Below are 13,269 nucleotides of genomic sequence, written 5' to 3' on the forward strand. Positions count from 1 at the left end.
TGAAGTAGCAAAAACAATCACGCAAAACTTCAGCATTCTAGTAGCAGGCCTAAAGTTCAGCTCTAGAGCTGAAGTTTAGGTTTTGTAACTGTCGAACTTCAGCTCTAGAGCTGAAGTTTTTGTTTGTAACTGGCGAACTTCAGCTCTAGAGCTGAAGTTTTTGTTTGTAAGCTTCAGCTCTAGAGCTGAAGTTTTTGTTTTGTAACTGTCGAACTTCAGCTCTAGAGCTGAAGTTTTTGTTTGTAACTGGCGAAGTTTTTGTTTTGTAACTGTCAAACTTCAGCTGTAGAGCTAAAGTTTTTGTTTTGTAACTGGGGAACTTCAGCTCTAGAGCTGAAGTTTTTGTTTGTAACTGGCGAACTTCAGCTCTAGAGCTGAAGTTTTTGTTTGTAACTGGCGAACTTCAGCCTTCTTAGAGTTGAACTTCAGCCTACTACATTGTGAATGCTCCATATATCTTTTCAGCTTGTTGGAAGGTTTGTCTCTTATTTATGTCTTTTTTCTTTTTCTGTATACTCTTTTATCAAATATTTCTCATTTCCCCTTGATTTTCTTGGTCTGAGGGAGAACTTGATGTAAACTTTTAGAAACCTACATATGTAATCTGTTTTTTCCTTCTTTTTTCTGGTTTCGATATCTTTTTCTGGATGAAGATACGGTTTTACACTTACAGTAACAGAAGAGAAAGAGACAACAAGAGTTTAGAGCAATTTACTTTTACCCATTAGGTCGTCAAGCCTTGCTGCAGGAGAAGACAAGAAAAAAGCTGAAAAGCTTTGAATTTCTTCTAATGGAACTATCGGATTGAGGACGGATATAACTTTGAGGAGGAGGAAGAGAAAGGGGGCTGAAATTATTTAAAGAGTGGGTACAAGTTAAAACTTTTTTAAAAAAACGGTATAGGTTAAATGGAGGCGACCAAATACGGCGTCCCGTGCAATTTTTACAGTATTTTCTAAGAAAATAATACAAAATATGAGATATGTCATGGCATTATCCTAAAATATTCAACAATAAAGAAAATAAAATTATATAATATAAATATTGCTTATTAAAAAGCCATAAAAAAATAAATATAATATAAAAGTACTAAATCATGCTAAAATAAGTAGACTAATAAGGGAGTATTAATTACATGACTAAACGCTAAAGAAAAAATAAAGATAGGTTATGCATTTTTATCTAAATTATTGCAAAACAAAAAATAGATATTCAATACATTTCCGTTCGTGGTATTGAATTAAATATCTTTTGTTAGCATTAGTATTGATTTAATTTTGGTTTGGGCTTTTGTTAGAATTATATAATTTACTAATATTAATGGCTATAAAACTTATTTAAACTTTCAAAAGTTCTAAGTCCAACCTTGAAATAATACCTTAAAAGATAAAATTATGAAAAAATTTAAGAAATATTTATAAATTACATCACAATAAGTATATTTATATATTAAATATATCTAAAAATTTTATATATGTAATGTCTGGTTGGTTTGGTTTCGGTTTGACTTTCTTTAGTTAAAACCAAACCAAACCAATTATGATCGGGTTTTTTTTCCAACACCAAACCAAATCAAACCAAACCATAATCGGGTTTTTTTTCTCGGTTTGACTCGGATTATCGGGTTGGTGTGATTTGTCGGTTTTCTTTGTACACCCCTAATTGACATGCACTGCTGTGTCAGTAGTGTGGGTAAGACGAAGAACGTATCATGCTGATGACATGTTAGCATCTAGCAACTTTGTAGGGTCGTCATATGTAAAGTTTAAATTGAAAAAGAATTTCATCACTGAAATTTACAACTAGATCTTTAAATTATGCAAATATTTAAGGGTATAAAAGTCGATCACTATTTCAAAGATATTTTAGCTGCTCAAACATTTAGCATAAAAGATATATATTAATAAAAAAAATTAAATTTTTAAAAATTTGGTAAATGTATGATTGAGTGAGTTAATAGAATTTGTATATTTTTTGTAAAAAAAATTAGTTACTTTCTGTAAATAGGAAAATATAGCTAAAACGAGATAATATTTTTTTTGTATATATACAAAAAAAATCCCTCACTTAATACCATATTTTTGTGTGTGTGAGTTCAATACCGTACGCCTAACCCACACATCATGTGTGATTGTGTGGTGCTCTCACCACTAGATCAAAGCCATGCAATCTTTTTCTGTGTTCCATTATTATATGGATTTTATGATAGAAATTTAACGATATTTTAATATGTTTTGGTTTTAGACCACTAGTTCCGTTGAGTAGTGCCCCATGAATATGTTGTTCAATCAGTTTCATTCACATTTAGTAACTGAATGACACACTCACTACCTTTAATGATCTTGTCATTATTGTCTTATCTTAGTTGAGACTATACTAGAGCGTAGCTCAAGAGGGAGAGGCTAGTAGAACCTTGATTTATAGGCTCTCGAAATTTTGAGCCTCCAAAACACTTAAAAGTAGATTTTATAATTTTATTTTAGTTTAGATGATATTAAAGTTTAAAGGAAAAAAATACAAAAATATTGTAAGAAAGAAAGGGAAAAGGATTGTTTACCGTTAACGGTAAAAATATTTTAGAAATTTGAATTAAACTACTTAAATTTTCATATTAGTAATTACTGTATAATTTTACAACAAAAATATCAAACATTGTATTCTCCAATAGGTGCAGGTCAACTATTGAGTTCCATTAACTGCTGAATTTCATCGGCTGTGGGTAGCAACCATGTTAATACCAGGAAAAAATGCACGACACTTGGCTAATTCCTACCACTGCATGATACGACCATTACAAATTATCCAACACAAATAATGAAACTAAAGGCGGGCATTCCAGCTTGTGCAGTAGAATCCAATCTCGCTGAAGTTGACACATTGAGACAGCGCAGCTGTGAGATTTCTTAAATCATCTAATGTGTGAGCTGCACTCAGAGTTATCCTTAACCTGACGAAAGTAATAATGTTCATAAGAAAGGTAAAAAGAAAAATTAGAAAGTTGAATATATATCTTTCTGTGTACATATATGCATTCTGAGGGGAAGTATGGATCAAAGTTTTAATAATATCCTGAAACTGGCCAACTGAATCAACCCAAAAACTGCAACAATACTCTACCTCATACCTTCAGAATAAAAAAATTGCACATGAAAACACAATCTTTCAAATTTCAACCATGTTTGATTAAGCATGAGTAAAATTCCAAAAAGTAGCTTGATACTACCTCAAAATTACCGATAGTATCGATGTACTAACTTGCAACCAAACAAAATGGAACCATTGCTATGCATTATCAGATCGGAATTTCTTTAAAAAAGGAAGGTGGTTTTGTGTTAGAAGTTATCGGATAGCTCATGGGTAGGTGTAAGATTTGTCGCTCATAGGCCAATGTGACTGCACACCCTCTATTTTGTGAACTTTATCTCCTTGGCTAGGGGGTGAAGGCAAGATACAAGCAACAACCCAATAAGGTTATATGATATGTATAAGTCAAGCATAGCTACATCAAAAGTTCCTTAAGCAGAACTACCTAATGCAAGAAAAGCACCCAAAGTCCCACTTGAAAAAATAAGGAGACCAGATTAACAGAAAATGATTCAACAAAAATTGCCATGAAGAGGATGATATTACAAACAACAGAGATCACTACTATGCCAGAAAGCTATACAAAAGCAACAAACCTGCATGAGTTGGGGGCCACTGTTGGAGGTCTTATTGCAGTTATGTGGAAGCCAAATTCCAAAAGATGCCTGTTTAGTAAAAATGAGATCTTTGGGAACAGATTAAAATAGAGAGACAAACAGAAAGACAGACAGACGCTCAAAAGACAGAGGGAAACCTGCTAGCTTTCAAGGCTGTTGCTTCACTTCCCACTATAAGGGAAATGATGGGACTTGTAACGGGAATCCCCGTCAGGTCGCGGAAATCTTGAACCCTGTTCCATATAGCTCGTCTACGCCACATCTCTTTTTTTGCCACAATAACAGCAGCTGCATAAGTTACATCATTGACAATGTAGAAATAAGCCACATCAAATGTAAAGATAGGAAAATTGTGTACCAGTCTCAATTCCTACCTAGTTCAGGTTTTTTGCTCCTCATATTTCTTAAGATATTTTATTTTATTTTTTGCTTTACTTGTGACAAGCAGAATAAGAAAAGGATCTTGTTCATAACTATGGTAATGAGAAACACTAAAATTTTGTCTAACGTGCCACACAAATCTACACCAGTCAGCAACCACGGTTATCAAAACATTTTTCTGTTCATCCATGACCTCAAATAAAGCAATGATGAAAATGTCCATTCCACTTGGTAGATTTACCATGTGCAGCAGCAATTATGGGCACTGGCGTAGAAGTTGAAAATATGAAAGAGCGGCCCCTGGATTGTATCAATTGCTTCCATTTCTTGCTGTTCATTTAGCATTTCAACCCCAAAAAAGAGATGATTAAACGACAATTCCAATCGAAAACAACAGTAAATGCACTTCTTAAATTGTGCATAAAAGTCGAAGATTTTAGTATCATTAAGGAATTTGAATTTCATAAAAGAGAGAGCCGATCCATCTTTACTACATATCCTGCTGGTTGATAAAGAACTCCTAGTGTAATAAAATAAGCAGCCAAAAACATATAGGAAGAGAAATCACTTTTGTGGGGAAGAATTTCTATTTGAACTTAGAGGTATAGATCCAAAACTCCAGAGAGATCCACGAAAGGTAAGAAAAATCATCTGGTACAAGTCTATTTTTAGATTCTGATTAATGAAGGAAGACTGGCCCCAAATGATGTTCAACTGCCAACTGATTTCAATCTTAGAACTCACAGCAGTAGAAAAACAAGGTATTGCTCCTAAACTGAAGACTCTAGTCTTTTTAACAAATTAATCAACTGAGGATTAGATTTAGGAGACCCATGCGATCTTCTCGGAAGTAACATAAAAAAGAATTTATGTGTGTGTATATCATAATATCAAACAGGTTGGTATTTCATTTCTCTTTCTTCATCCTGGCGCTTAGTCCCAAAATCTCCTCCTTTGCATCAAATTTCACAGTTTGGAGGCACATAATATCTTTTGGAACAGCATTCAGTATACTCTCTTTGACATATTGCCATCTTGTGTTACTGCCAACTTTGATGTTTCCTATCTGCTGTATGATACATATCTTTGCATTTTTCATGCGGAGACTTGAATCATATTTGCTTCCGGTTTTTTGGATGAATAACTCTGAGCTACGTGATTTTTTTTGTGGAGGTCGAGTATTAGGGTTGTAGGTTAGGAGGTAGTCGAGTCTTGCCTTGCTTCCTACCTTTGTGAGACTAGTCTGGTAGGGTTTTTGTCTAAGATAGCTAGTGGCAATGTTGTGTCTTACTATTTCGGTTTTCAGTGCAGGACCTATTTTACTAGCTATCGCTTTTGCTTTGCATTTTTCTTCTGGATTTCATGTTCCTATTTTTCCTATGATTTCCATGGTGATACTAATATTGTTTCCTTTTGTCTTTCTGTTTTCTTGAGCCGAGGGTCTTTCGGAAACAGCCTCTCTACTCCTTCGGGGTGGGGTAAGGTCTGCGTACACACTACCCTCCCCAGACATAAGGTATGCGTACACACTATCCTCCCCAGACCCCACTAGTGGGATTTTTACTGGGTTGTTGTTGTTGTATATCATAATATCATACACACACATGTACATTCTACTATTCTTTTTAGAGTAATACCTGCATGCTATGAATCCACCATGGCAGCCTGCTGCCTTACTCAGAGTACCCATGCAAATATCCACATCATTTGCGCAGTTGAACAACTCTGCTGCACCACCACCAGTTTTTCCACAAACAAATGTTGCATGAGCCTAAAGTTGAGTGGGGAAAAAAGAGAGCAGAACTCCTTATAATTATTAGGCATATCATAGTCAAATCAATTTAAGCAATAAGTAGAAATTCCTTATCAAAATTTTTTAAAAAATCAAACAATATATAGAAATAAAATGCGCAAGCCATAAACTATTACATTTAAAGGATGAAATGTCAAGAGACAAAAGGACTCAAGTATGAACATGGAGATTATAATTCTGAAATCTATGACTATTTCATTAGTGCTATTCTGCCCAATGAAGAAACAGAATGGATGTTTATCGGGGAGAAAAGTAAGTATCTACAGCCAATGTAAGATTTGAGGAATAAATAAGACAAAACTCTGACTTTTCTTACCAGAAGTTTAAGGACTTACATCATCAATTGCCAACAAAAACTGATGCTTCTTGCGGAGTTTCACAAGGTCAATTAGTGGTGCAAAGTCTCCATCCATACTAAACAAGCTGGTAACAAAGAACAAAATTAAGTATGAACTTACGAATTTAAATCAATTATTATAAATGATCCAGCAATTCCTACATATCCATCAGTGCTCCATCTTTGACAGCTAAAATGATCACACAAGAAGCTACTACGAAATGCAATTCTGTATGGTCATTATAAAATTGATTGGTGCCCTCTCTTTTATTCTTTCCCTTATTTTTTCCTTCTTTTTCTTCCTTCTGTTTCAAGTTTTTTCTTGATCATGCCAGCTCAGAAGAAATTGATAAGAGTGAAAATTCCGATCATCGCTCACCTGTCAGTAATGACAACCTTTTTCTTCATTGGGCAATTAGTTCTGTTAAACACAAAAATATACAAATGAAATACAAAATAACATCCATTGAAAGTAGAAAACCAAATGAAAAATTATCATACAGTAACTCATTAAGATGGCGCATGTCACAGTGTTGATAGACAAAAACAGCTATGCTTTTTTGTTTCTCAGCTAGTCGTATACCATCAATGATTGATGCATGATTCAGGGCATCAGAAAAAACGGCAACTCTTTCATCTATTGAAGGTTGACTGCCTTTGGCTAGGAGCACACTAACATTGCCTACGGCTGTCATAAAGGCCATGTTGGCTGAAAAGCCTGTTGGACAAAGAAGGCAATCCTAATATGTAAAATCAGAGAGAGTAAGCATCAGTTTGAATCAGTTATTAACTGTAAAAGTGTACATGTGTCAGCTTTTTTCAATAATAATCTCAATTTAGAACCATCACTAGTTAAAAACATTCCAACGAATACGATGAATACATCCACTCATCTTATTATTATGCACAGTCCTAGATGATGATTAAGAAACTTTAAAAATACGTACTACAGCATACTAGCAGTATAAGAATAGAGGGAGCATACTAGCAGTATAAAAATAGAGGGAACACAAATCAGACAGATATGATTTAGTAGTCCATCACCATCAAGTTAGTGACAACTGGTCCCTAATTTGAGAATATTTTGCAGCAAGATATGATAACTTAATTTTGATAAACATAAAACATGAATATCGTCTTTAGCCTAAAAAAAAGTAAACACACAAATCGAATTTCTACAGTTTCAGAAACAATCTGATAAACTGATAGTTTCTTTTTTATTCTTTTTCTCTTGGTGGGGTCATAAATTCTTCTGGGAGAGTCCTCCTTAGTCACATACAAACACAAGGATGTGCTTCTTACTTTCTCAAAAGTCAATTTGGAGAGAGAGGACGGTTTGCCTTGTTGAAGTGCAGGTTGGATTGTCAACATTTATCAATAAAATGAAATGTCATTTTCCTTTTCCCAAAGAAGAATACTGTGGCAAGGAAAAAGTCATTTTTCATGATCGTATCCTCCCTCCCTCCCTCCCCCTCTCTCTCTCTCTCCATCTCTCTCTCTCTCTCCGTCCTTCTGTTATCATGGAAAATAACCTGCCTTGTTGAAGTGCAGGTTGGATTGTCAACATTTATCAATAAAATGAAATGTCATTTTCCTTTTCCCAAAGAAGAATACTGTGGCAAGGAAAAAGTCATTTTTCATGATCGTATCCTCCCTCCCTCCCTCCCCCTCTCTCTCTCTCTCCGTCCTTCTGTTATCATGGAAAATAACCTGCCTTGTTGAAGTGCAGGTTGGATTGTCAACATTTATCAATAAAATGAAATGTCATTTTCCTTTTCCCAAAGAAAAATACTGTGGCAAGGAAAAAGTCATTTTTCATGATCGTATCCTCCCTCCCTCCCTCCCTCCCTCCCTCTCTCTCTCTCTCTCTCTCTCTCTCTCTCTCTCTCTCTCTCTCTCTCTCCATCCTTCTGTTATCATGGAAAATAACCTGCTATTATTGTGAAAATAGAAAACAATCAGTTGCCCATCAACTTGAATGATACAATATCAATTTGAAATTCAAACCCCAGAAATATTGATTAACCGCCACAACTATCACAGTCCAATCCTAATTCTTGATAGAGATTACGAAATAACCAATCAGCTTCTAGCTACCACCTACTAATACCATAGTTATTCATGCCAAGAAATATTGATTAACCGCCACAACTATCACAGTCCAATCCTAATTCTTGATAGAGATTACGAAATAACCAATCAGCTTCTAGCTACCACCTATTAATAACCTCTCCCTCCCTCTCCCCCTCCCCCTCCCCCTTCCCCTCCCCCTCCCTCTCTCTCCCTCTCCCTCTCCCTCTCCCTCTCCCTCTCCCTCTCCCTCTCCCTCTCCCTCTCTCTCTCCATCCTTCTGTTATCATGGAAAATAACCTGCTATTATTGTGAAAATAGAAAACAATCAGTTGCCCATCAACTTGAATGATACAATATCAATTTGAAATTCAAACCCCAGAAATATTGATTAACCGCCACAACTATCACAGTCCAATCCTAATTCTTGATAGAGATTACGAAATAACCAATCAGCTTCTAGCTACCACCTACTAATACCATAGTTATTCATGCCAACTATTGTTTTCTGCTATTCTAAAATAGATTAGAGCAATCAACTCCACTTTGTGCAATCTCTTACATCCATACATCATATTTTATGAATTTCTCCCCTACCAGCCCCAAGAGAACCAGAACCAAAACAGAAAGGAAAGATACATCCCCACTATAAGCAAAATATCATTGCCCTTTTCTTTAAGAATTTCTTGAGTGTATTAGCATGTTTGGGGAATTGAATTGTTTTATGAGAAGTTGAATGTAATCGAAGCTAGGAATACAGGTGTAAGATGGAAGAACAAGGTTGCCTTGTTAAACTGGGGTAATGTTAGAGACAAAAGATCAAGAAGATGACCTTTATTGGCAGGAAAATCCGCTGAGCATCATACAAACAGGCAGACATTCAATCATCTACTATAGGCAGTCTAAATTTATTAAAGATTGCATCATTAACTATCAATGAAGGACATGAACAACACATCCAATTTGTTTGATTTCAAAATCACTATAAAGGTCATATAGCATTCTCTAATCGTACAAGCTAACAGTAACAAATGTAGATAGAAATAGTCCAACTCTTGCTACTCTAAAAATCAATGAGTCAATAAGAAACCACAAAAAAAAAAAGAGCTTCTGAGTTCTCTGATTCATAATTAAAATTCCTAAGCTAATGCCTTACTTCCACAAGGAAAAGATACAAAGGAAAATAAGGAATGTCGCTATCGCGTTACATGCTCTTGCATTTTACTTAGTATGTTTTTACTGATAGATAGGTTTCCAATTAAGCTAGTTCACCAAGTCTAATTTTACATCCTCAAAGGGTTGACTAATGAAGAAGACTATACCTCCTTACTCTTCAACTCAGCCAAGGATGACTCTAATGATCGATGATAACTTGTATAACCACATATTAGTGCAGAACCTCTTGGACCCATTCCATGCTTTTGGACTGCCTGAATACAACCACAACCAATTAGTCAACTGTCATAATAACATCATAAAAATTCATCAATAAACGCAAAGCTGAAGAGGCGTAAATTAGAATGCCTGTGTTGCAGCCTTGATAACTGCTGGATGAGAACTCAACGCCAGATAATCATTTGACGAGAATAGAATTAACTTCCTGAATCTTCCCCCCCATACCCCTGCTTCAGTATCAGCTGCACCAGTACCACCAAGGTCATCTCCTATTAAGCATTGATAAGAAAAGCTATGAGCAGAATATTTCAGGCAGTTATAATAATGCATAAAAGATAATTAGAGAGTTGCGGTGTTGCAAAGTACTTTTTTTAGTAAAACTTGTAGCTTTTCTTAAAGACAGCATTCTATAGCATTTTTTTTAGAACTAACACTCACGAGTCTGCCTAAGCCTTGGTGAGAAAAGTTACCCGATAACATTGCTGGGGGAGGTCATCGTACCCGAGGTGCGCAAGCTAGCCCGGGCACCACCGTCATTTTTTTTTATTTTTATAAAAGAACTAGCATGCACAAGTGATACGATTAGTAGCTTCTTTGGCCAAGCTGCTCCCAGGCGAAAAGTGTTTTTTTTCTCAAAGTTGAGCTGTTTGGCCAAGCTTTTAGGAGGAAAAAAAATGATTTTCAGAAGAGGCAAAAACTGTTTTTGAGAAGCTGAAAAAAATAACTTCTCCCCAAAGCAGAAGCAAAAGTTGTTTTTGATTTTCCTCTTGGCAAAAATATCCTTAATAAAAATTATATATACCAAAATAACCCTACTCAATATAACCTAATATTTAGCTATTCTAAACACAATTCTCCTAATGTATATGTATTTCTTTTTATTTTTAGGATTGATTTCTGACTTTTGGGGTGAATACTGTTATAGTTATTGAATAATTGTGATATATTTAAACAATTGAAAGAGTAACACTTTTCAATTTTATTTCATATTTTACTTAATAAAAATGAAAAACTTTATTATAGTTTTTCATAATAAATATTTGAAATTGTTTATCTACTTTCAATAATATTAACTATTAAGTAAATCTTTTTATGTCCTCATTCATAATTTGACACTTAAAATCACTTTTTGAAAAGCTTGGCGAAACATAAATTGTTGCTCAAAAGTCATAAAGTATTTTTTTTCGAGAAGCACTTTTACAAAAAGTGTACTTCATGATAAGTTGATTGTAGAAACTTGGCCAAACAGGCTATAGGTGGGAAATGAAGCTACCATCTTCTCCATACCAATTTATCTAACACTTTTTTCATGATGTCCCAAAATGTTTGACACTATTCCACTTCAACATGACTATCAAAACCGGCAATCAGGGGTGGTCCTTCCATAAAGCAAGTAAAGCAACCGCTTTAGGCCCTATATTTATGGGGGCCCCATTTTTTGTTACACCTAATAGACTATGTATAAGTTTAAAAAAGATTTCTGTAAAGTGAAAACGTTTGATTTCATTCTTTAACAAATATAGAGAAGAAGGATTTGCAACTGCTATGATTTCTACCAAGGAAATTGCACTTGAAATGAATATCAAACCTGAATTTCGCAAGAAACGTGTGATATATAGGAAGTAACAATTTGATGCGAATGTTGATAATGAAATTTCAAAATCTTTCGAAGAGTTGATTACTTTTATACATAATAGACAAGGCTATTTTTTCACTTCAAAATAGGTTTGAACAATTCGAAGCATATGAAAATATTGTTGGATTTCTATTTGGCAGTAAATACTAAGATCACTAGACGTTGGAAATTTGAAAAAATATTGCCTTATCTTGAATGTTCCTTAAAGCATAATAATCAATTCGATATTGATGGTTTAGATTTATTTTCTGAATTAAAAATATTAAGGAAAATAGTACAATTAGAAGATAACAGTTTAATTGATACACTTAATCAAATAAAAAGATTTAATTTTTTCCCAAATGCCTAAATTGTTAATGGAATAATGTTCATAATTCATGTTACCGTTGCTTCAGCAGAAAGAAGTTTTCAAAATTAAAATTAATAAAATCTTAGCTAAAAACAACAATGTCACAAGAAAGGTTAAATGGATTAGCTATATTGTCAATTGAGAAATACTTATTAGGAGTTAATGATTATAAGAGAATTATTAATAACTATGTATCTAAGAAAAGCAAAAAAAATATACTTCAAATAAATAATAAAAAAATTTAAAAGTTAAGGCCCTCGTAAAGTTTGTCGCTAGGCCACAAAATTCGTCGGACCGCCCCTTCTGTCAATAATTTGAATTTATTAAACTGTTCAAATTTTAAAGATTCTGACCTATCAAACTAACTTTCCAACCATTATACATTTATATTTTGTTTCGCCAAGTTAAAATGTTAAATTCCGCAACAGAGGAGTAGGATCATAATTGTAATTACCAAAAGAAGGAGCAAAAAAAAAAAAAAGATATTATACCAGGAGAGGGAATATCTAGAAGCCATTTGTGGAATGTGGTTTCGGAAATCTCTACTTCAACTGAGGCTCTATCCCACTGGCACAATCCATCGAAAAATTCAAACCCGTCGGTGTTGGTATCATCGGAGAGGTGAATGGGCCTAAGTGAACGAAGGAGTTTAAGGGAGTCCAGTTTCTCTACTACTTGCTCAACCCATTCGTTCCACGAGCCCATTTCGAGCAATATAATGGCGGGCGTGAAGAGCGATGTGCTGAGCTTTCAGTTATTAGGAGTTGGGCAGTAGAAGAGAAGGTTCAGTATGTATAGAGCCAGATAAGGAAATCAAGGTTTATTATGTTATGTTGTTAACCTACTCTTTTGCGATTTTTGTACGTTTAGATTACTAATAACTCAATACGGAATAATATCACCATGTCACATGAAGGAGAATTCGAGGAGAGTTAAATCGACTCGGACTGTAGATCTCCCCTCGGCTCGACTCGATTTGTTTTGATGATAAAGCTCGATCAAGTTTTGAATCGAAGTTGGGGTTCAATGAGATTGACACGACTTGCTCGGCTCTATTAATCATGTAATTTTTATTTTGAATATAACATTCATTTCTTGGTATTAATTTTTTGATGAAATGGTAAAATTCGTTCTTAATAAGTTATAAGTAGGTAAAAATAGCACGGTATAGTCAGTTTTCGGACTGGTCATTCAAAAATAACCAGCGTTTACGAAGTCAATGAAAAATAGCCACTATTTTGCTGCAACAGAGACCGGTCCATCATAATATACTGGAGTTCGGTGCACCTGTGTATGAACTCCAGCATATTATGCTGGACCGGTATACTTTGCTGACTCCAGTATAATATACTGGAGACTGGAGCACCGGTGCTCCAAACTCCAGTATATTATACTGGACAATTATACTTGCTGGAACTTCTAGTGTACTTATGCTGGAACTCCATCATATTATGCTGGAGTTCCAACATAATTATCCTGGAACTCCAGTATAATATGCAGGAGTTCAAGCATACTTATGCTGGAACTCTAGTATAATATACTAGCGTATTTTTCGGGTTTTGAACAGTGTTTTCGCTCAGATTTATC

The 13,269-nt window shown here is 34.7% G+C and overlaps 1 protein-coding gene across 1 annotated transcript; it reads right to left on the reverse strand.

The window, feature by feature from the left end:
* Positions 1-2,583: 2,583 nt before the first annotated feature.
* Positions 2,584-12,601, reverse strand: LOC104246963 (8-amino-7-oxononanoate synthase-like). Its single transcript, XM_009802879.2, has 11 exons — positions 12,174-12,601; positions 9,827-9,966; positions 9,625-9,732; positions 6,734-6,972; positions 6,612-6,653; positions 6,231-6,318; positions 5,720-5,853; positions 4,324-4,412; positions 3,839-3,989; positions 3,681-3,749; positions 2,584-2,947 (listed from the first exon to the last, which is right to left on the reverse strand). Exons 1-11 carry the CDS (start codon positions 12,385-12,387, stop codon positions 2,821-2,823), a joined length of 1,401 nt encoding a protein of 466 aa, XP_009801181.1. The 5' UTR covers positions 12,388-12,601; the 3' UTR covers positions 2,584-2,820.
* Between the last annotated feature and the right edge of the window lie 668 nt (positions 12,602-13,269).

This window comes from Nicotiana sylvestris, chromosome 5, assembly GCF_000393655.2.
Source record: "Nicotiana sylvestris chromosome 5, ASM39365v2, whole genome shotgun sequence".
NCBI lineage: Eukaryota > Viridiplantae > Streptophyta > Magnoliopsida > Solanales > Solanaceae > Nicotiana > Nicotiana sylvestris.